This window comes from Procambarus clarkii, chromosome 44 (assembly GCF_040958095.1).
Source record: "Procambarus clarkii isolate CNS0578487 chromosome 44, FALCON_Pclarkii_2.0, whole genome shotgun sequence".
Classification (NCBI taxonomy): Eukaryota; Metazoa; Arthropoda; class Malacostraca; order Decapoda; family Cambaridae; genus Procambarus; species Procambarus clarkii.
In genome coordinates this window covers 12,991,171-12,998,723 of record NC_091193.1, presented here as the reverse complement: position 1 = coordinate 12,998,723, position 7,553 = coordinate 12,991,171, and the positions used below count along the sequence as shown (strand labels likewise).

Here is a 7,553-nt window from a genome sequence, read left to right as displayed (position 1 = left end):
GTGACTCATCGCCTGCAAACAGGGTCATTGATTTATGGAACAGATTACCGGTCACATAATAGATGATGGATCGCTGAATTGTTTCAAGTGTAGGGTAGACGTATAGGAATAGAGTTTGGGCGGATATAAATAGATCCCTCGTATGGGCCAATAAGTCTGCAGTTTCCTCTACTCTTATGATCTTATTTCGATTTGGTGGTAACTTACGCCAATTTTCCACCTCCCTTCCCCTATCTCCTTCTTCTGTGTGTTTTCCTTACCATCCTCTTGGTTTATTTATTTTTCTCTCGCTGTTTTATCATCTTTCCATCCTCTCTCTCTCTCCATCTTGGCTCCCGTGTCCACCTTGACTTGGTGAACACAGCAAAGGCGCCTGGAATTCGGCTTAACTAAATTATTTACATTTTGTCTTGGGAATGTCAACATTGCCGTGGAGAATGAAGGCGGTGGTGCCACTGGTGGGGTGAAGGAGGGGGGCTTCACTGGCAGGAAAGGGCTTCACCGGGAGGGAAGGGCTTCACTGGGAGGGAAGGGCTTCACTGGGAGGGAAGGGCTTCACTGGGAGGGAAGGGCTTCACCGGGAGGGAAGGGCTTCACTGGGAGGGAAGGGCTTCACTGGGAGGGAAGGGCTTCACTGGGAGGGAAGGGCTTCACTGGCAGGGAAGGGCTTCACCGGGAGGAAAGGGCTTCACTGGGAGGGAAGGGCTTCACTGGGAGGGGTAGGGAAGAAGCCTTCATTGGGAGGGGGTTGGAAGAAGGATTTCCATGAGAGAGTTTTGGAACGGGGGTTTCAATGGGGGGGGGGAGGGACGTTGACGCTACTGGAATATGGGAGGGAGAACCACGGGAAATAGAATATGAGGGAGTAAAGATAAGGAAGGGAGTCGCCACGGCGAGAAGGTAGATGGAAGGGGGGGGGGGTACCGCAAGGATAGAGTCGGAAAAGAGGAAGAGGGGTACGCCCCTCCTGCTCTCTCTCTCTCTCGCTCTCTCTCATGTAACATTCACTAACCGGTGAAAGTGTACCCTGGAAAATTTTCCCTTTTTTCTAATCCTTTTTTTTCTTTCAGCTGAGAAAGAAATGAGAGGGTGTCGTGCCTCTGGGCGTCACCTCTGGGAATGTCCTGACGCAGTTCTCCGACTCAGAGAGCTGGGAAATATAGTTCTGGAGCTTTAAGGGCGAAGAGACCCCCAAAACTTGAAACTTTAATTCCATGACCTAAAAGTTAACATTCTCTAAGCTTCCCGGAACGAGACGATACGGACTTAAGACACCTGAACTATGGAATAAGATTCTGAGACTTCCAGTATCATTAGAATCGCCAATAAGACTTATGGGAACTGGGGAATTATTCATGAAATACACAGGATCAAGACAGTCATCAACATGACCCCCACAGGACCAGGAGAATCATACATATGACTCATAACCCCAGGAGAATCAAGAAGATTCCTAAAATCAGGAAATCATCAATAAAACTCACAGGATCAAGAAAAAGAAGGCTCACCTTCAAGACTCTCTGGGCTAGTAGACTGAGCCCTAAGACTTCTAAGGACAGGACACTAAATAATAAAACTATTCAGTGCCAGCAGAGTCTCAGAGGAAAGTTTCCCAAGACCAGAAGGCTGTTTCCTAAGACTTCTACACAGTCTTCTACACACGGAGCATAGCGTCCCCATGGCCCAGTCCTCGATCAGGCCCCCGGACCTTTCAATTGATAAGTGATAATTTGATAATAATAACTTCCAGGGCCTCAACCCGTTCTCGCACTTTCTTACAGTCAATATTGACTTATTAAATACGTGCGTATGTGACATACTAAACATACTAGTTTACCTTGAAAAGCTTCATAGAAAACACCGACCTTCCCTCACCTTCTTAGTATGTTAAGATAAGCATCTTATTGCTTCGTAATTACAATTATTACTTAACCTATACCTATAATAGGTTAAGTAGTAATTGTAATTACGAAGCAATAAGATGCTTATCTTAACATACTAAGAAGGTTACGTAAGATCGGTGTTTTCTATGAAGCTTTTCAAGGTAAACTAGTATGTTTAGTATGTCACATACGCACGTATTTAATAAGTCAATATTGACTATACGAAAGTGCGAGAACGGGTTGAGGGCCTCAAGGCCTAGTTCCGTGAGTCCAACATGGAGACATACTCTTGTGGCTCTTATGGTGTTCAGTCAGTCTTGGCCAGGTTTTTGAAGGGTGTGTGTATGTGTACTCACCTATTTGCACTCACCTACTTGTGCCTGCAGGATCGAGCTCTAGCTCTTGGACCCCGCTCTTCTAGCCGTTGGTTGTCTAATACAATGACTCCTGGCCTATTTATCTATCATTCCTGCTTTTAGAGTTATGAATGGAGTAAGCCTCTACAACCTGCTCCTTTAGGTAATTCCATTTACTCACTACCCTTAAGCTAAGAGAAAACTTTCTAACATCTCTATGACACATCTGAGTCTCAAACTTCCGTCCGTGTCCCCCTTGTTCTATTGTTATTCATTGTAAACATTTCCTCTCTTTCCACCTTGTCAATCCCTCAATGTGTACTTACCTAGTTGTACTCACCTAGTTGCGTTTGCGTGGGTTGAGCTCTAGCTCTTTGGTCCCGCCTTTCAACTGTCAATCATATGATGTACAGATTCCTGAGCCTACTGGGCTCTATCATATCTACATTTCAAACTGTGTATAGAGTCATCCTTCACCACATCACTACCTAATGCATTCCATCTGTTAACTACTCTGACACTGAAAAAGTTCTTTCTGACGTTCGTGTGGCTCATTTGGGTACTCAGTTTCCACCTGTGTCCCCTTGTTCGCGTACCACCCGTGTTAAACAGTTTATCCTTTTCAACCCTGTCAATTCCTCTGAGAATATTGCAGGTTGTGATCATGTCTTCCCTTACTCCTCTGTCTTCCAGTGTCGTGAGGTGCATTTCCCGCAGCCTTTCCTCGTAAATCATGCCTCTTAGTTCTGGGACTAGCCTAGTGGCATATCTTTAAACTTTTTCCAGCTTCATCTTGTGCTTGACAAGGTACGGGCCCGGTCCTCGACCAGGCCTCCACTCCCAGGAAGCAGCCCGTAGCAGCTGTCTAACTCCCAGGTGGCTATTTACTGCTAGGTAACAGGGTCATCAGAGTGAAAGAAACATTTTGCCCATTTGTCTCCGCTTCCACCGGGGATAGAACCCGGAACCACAGGACTACGAATCCGAAGTGCTGTCCACCCAGCTGTCAGGCGCCCTAGACTTTTCTCTCTGTCTGTTTCATGAATGCTTCATCTCTCATTCTGTATCCTGTGTCTGGCCTGCTATTTCCACCGTCAAGCTTCATTACCTTACATTTACTCGGGTTGAACTTTAGAAGCCACTTGTTAGGCCATTCATTCAATTTGTCTAAGTCCTCTTGTATCCTCCTACTATCTTCCTCTGTCTTAATCCTCTTCGTATTTTTTACATCATCAGCAAACAATGAGAAGAACGATTCTATACCCTCTGGGAGATCATTTACATATATCAGAAACAGTATAAGTCCAAGGACTGACCCCTGCGGGACTCCGCCGGTGACGTCTCGCCAGTCTGAGACCTCACCCCTCACAGTGACTCGAGGTCTTCTGTTGCTTAGGTACTCCCTTATCCAATGGAGTACCTTCCCTTTCACTCCTGCTTGCATCTCCAGCTTTTGCATTAATCTCTTGTGTGGTACTGTGTCAAAGGCTTTCTGGCAATCCAAAAATATGCAGTCTGCCCAACCCTCTCTATCTTACCTGATTCTTGTTGCCTGGTCGTAGAATTCAATTAACCCTGTGAGGCAGGACTTGCCATCCCTGAACCCATGTTGATACTGTGTTACAAAGTTCTTTCGCTCCAGATGTTCCTGATGCTCTCAGTGTATCGTGTGTGTGTGTGTGTGTGTGTGTGTGTGTGTGTGTGTGTGTGTGTGTGTGTGTGTGTGTGTGTGTGTGTGTGTGTGTGTGTTTGTGTGTGTGTGTGTATTACAGTCTAATAAAGAGAGCGAGAGACATATGAACACTTGATCGGTCAGCCAAGTTAAGCCAGCTTTGGGTGAGGCCAGTAACTAGATAGGTACCCATAGGGGGGGGGGGACTCTCAAGCTTCCGCCCCCCCCCACCCCTCCCCTCACCCCACCACCACATACAGAGTCCTCCATGACAGACTTAAACATTATATAACAAAAATAATATCCCACCCTAAAAAAAAATAATTCAATAAAATCATTCAAATTGAAACATTACAATATAATTACCCACTACAAAAAAATACATATTTAATTCTAAAAATCCCCCCCCCCACAGACTTGAACTACCAATCACCGCATTATAAATATCCATAACGCAATATACCCGATTTGCATAACCAATTTCCTCACGCCTAAAAATAGCTGCCTTTTATGTCGTTTTCTCAGCCTTTTTTTTTACCTTTTTGGGCCTTTTTTTATTTTGTTATTGATGTGGTCCCGATTCTCGCATTTTCAAGAAATTTGTCATGCTATGGTTGGGTAATTAATCGTGTTTTTTTTTATTTATTTTTTCCTCCTTTGAGATTTTGTATTTTGTGGATGTCTTGGTGACTTGGTGTCTTGGTGTCTTGGTGACTTGGTGTCTTGGTGTCTTGGTGACTTGGTGTCTTGGTGACTTGGTGTCTTGGTGTCTTGGTGACTTGGTGTCTTGGTGTCTTGGTGACTTGGTGTCTTGGTGACTTGGTGTCTTGGTGTCTTGGTGTCTTGGTGTCTTGGTGACTTGGTGTCTTGGTGACTTGGTGTCTTGGTGTCTTGGTGACTTGGTGACTTGGTGTCTTAGTGACTTAGTGACTTGGTGTCTTGGTGACTTGGTGATTTGGTGACTTGGTGGCTTGGTGACTTGGTGACTTGGTGATTTGGTGACTTGGTGACTTGGTGATTTGGTGTCTTGGTGACTTGGTGTCTTGGTGACTTGGTGTCTTGGTGACTTAGTGACTTGGTGACTTGATGTCTTGGTGACTTGGTGACTTAATATCACCAAGACACAAATTAGGCCTGATTAAATACTAATAAGGCCTATTTCTTAAACCTAAATAAATATATATGTGTGTACTATATAAGGCCTAGTAAAGGCTCAATTTTATTATAGGGGTTTGTGACAGTTCATATTTTTGTACACGTCATCCAGTCTCCATGGATACTGTCCCCCTGTTTGGAGGATATGTTGAGTAAACTATATGTCTAAACTAGAGCATCCGGACAAGGTCAATACTAGAGCTTCCGGACAAGGTCAATAACCAATGTGAACATGACTGAGGAAGGGAGAGAGAGAGAGAGAGAGAGAGAGAGAGAGAGAGAGAGAGAGAGAGAGAGAGAGAGAGAGAGAGAGAGAGAGAGAGAGAGAGAGAGAGAGAGAAAAAAAAAATGTGTCTATGTACTCACCTAGTTGTGCTTTCAAAAGTTGAGCTTCGGCTCTTTGGTCCCGCCTCTCAACTGTCGCTCAACATGTGTCTGTGTGTCTGTGTGTGTGTGTGTGTGTGTGTGTGTGTGTGTGTGTGTGTGTGTGTGTGTGTGTGTGTGTGTGTGTGTGTGTGTGTGTGTGTGTGTGTGTGTGTTCAATTTTTTTTACCTGTATTCATTAAATCTTGTTAGTTTGCAAAGTTTTCAATGTTATTATGCATAACTTTCTTATTTTGATCAGTTTTTATCGACGATGTTCCTATGTTGTTTTTATTAATGAGCGATTGCTCGCTTCATTGAAATAAATAATTGTTTATTTTTCGATTAAATGAATTCGTATCTATAAAGAAAAATGTTTGTCTGGTTTAGGAGGCCAGATGCTAAGGTCTAGCCTCCTTCAAATTTCCGTGATGACACAGGTGGCGGGGAGATGGGGTACATGAGTACCATATGCCAGTATGTGTTGGCCCCAGTGCCACCTTTTAAGAAATATCGGCATCTATGGCGACCCCCTTCTGCTATTTTCAAGAACTCTGCCATCGGGGATTTGTTTTCAGTAAACTGTTTACTTCCGCCATATACCCGCCCATTTTCATGATTTTTGGAAGGTTTTTCAGTGCATCGTAATATTACATTTTTTAAGAGATGGGGAGAGGAGGAGAGGAGGAATGTTGGGGAGAGGGAAGGTGGGAAGGCAGGTGAGAGATGGAGAAAAATGGTGAAGGGGAAGGGTGGGATAGGTGAGAGAAAAGGGAGATGGATCACTCCCCCCTCCATCACCTCTCCCTCTCCCTCCACCTAATCGCTCCCCATCCGTTCTACCCCTCCCCTTCTCCAATCCAACCACCACCCATCCATCCATCCATCCATCCATCCACCCCCATACCCCGCATCCACTCCATCCATCAATCCCTCCTAGCCTCACCGCCCGGGGACGAGGGCAAGGATTGGGGGTCACGGGACTCGTGCCAGTGAATGGTTGGGCAGTTAATCTGATTCCAATCACCAATTCCCTCTCCTGGGAAATCATTCAACCCTTTTCGCAGGACTGGCTTGGATTAGCTTCATATATATATATTTTTTTTATTTTGTGTGTGTGTGTGAGTGTATGTGTGCGTGTGTGTGTGTGTGTGTGTGTGTGTGTTATCCCGTGATGAAATAGGAAGCGATGTGCGGAGGTTTGTGAAACGATGGTTTGTGTTAGTGAAGCTTTGTGGCGTCGGTTTGTGGCGGTGAAGGGCTTGATGGTGGTGGTTTTTGGCTTGTCTTTATCTAGTGGCAGTTCTAGCCGGTGTGCGTGGTCAGGTTAGGTTAGGTTAGGTTAGGTTAGGTTAGGTTAGGGAAGGTTAGGTTAGGTCAGGTTAGGGAAGGTTAGGTTAGGTTAAAAGTTGTGGTTTGTCATCCTGAATTTCCATGTGATTATGGTAGTTTTTTGCGAGTGTTTTAAGCGATGGTGTTTAGTTGGAATGGTTTATAAATGGTGGTATTTTATGACCCCTGGTGTTTCACTGAGAGGGATGTTATTGAGAGTAGTTATTGTTCGAAGTGGTGGTGGTGGCTTTTGCATTGTTGTGGTTTGTGTTGATGGTTTGATGCGGAATTGGCTTGTTAGTAATTTATAGATCATTTCAATACAGTCATTAGAGGAGGGGGTGAGACTTATCAGGCGCAAGCGCCTATAGCCATTACGACCATATAGCACTTGGAAGGGGGTCGGGATAAGGATTTGGGATGGGATGGGGCCGGGGGGGGTGGATAGTGTTCTATCCATTATCAATCACGGCAAGTCTTTCTAACATCCTCCAACATCCCAACAAGCCTTTCCAACATCACAGCAGGTTATTGCGATGTTATCTTACTCAAGAAGAAAGTTATTTTCTAGATTCTCTAGCATCAGAGCAAGTTATTGCAATATTCTGCAACAGCACAGCAAGTTATTGCAATATTCTGCAACAGCACAGCAAGTTATTGCAATATTCTGCAACAGCGCAGCAAGTTATTGCAATATTCTGCAACAGCACAGCAAGTTATTGCAATATTCTGCAACAGCACAGCAAGTTATTGCAATATTCTGCAACAGCACAGCAAGTTATTGCAATATTC

At 44.6% G+C, this 7,553-nt stretch overlaps 1 protein-coding gene across 1 annotated transcript in view; it reads right to left on the bottom strand.

Moving 5' to 3' along the window:
- Positions 1-4,533: 4,533 nt before the first annotated feature.
- Positions 4,534-7,553, bottom strand: part of LOC123745126 (coiled-coil domain-containing protein 8-like) — a 12,941-nt gene continuing 9,921 nt past the window's right edge. Inside the window, exon 3 of the mRNA XM_069300459.1 lies at positions 4,534-5,017. Within this exon, the coding sequence (XP_069156560.1) occupies positions 4,534-5,017 (484 nt within the window). The remainder of the gene's footprint in view (positions 5,018-7,553) is intronic.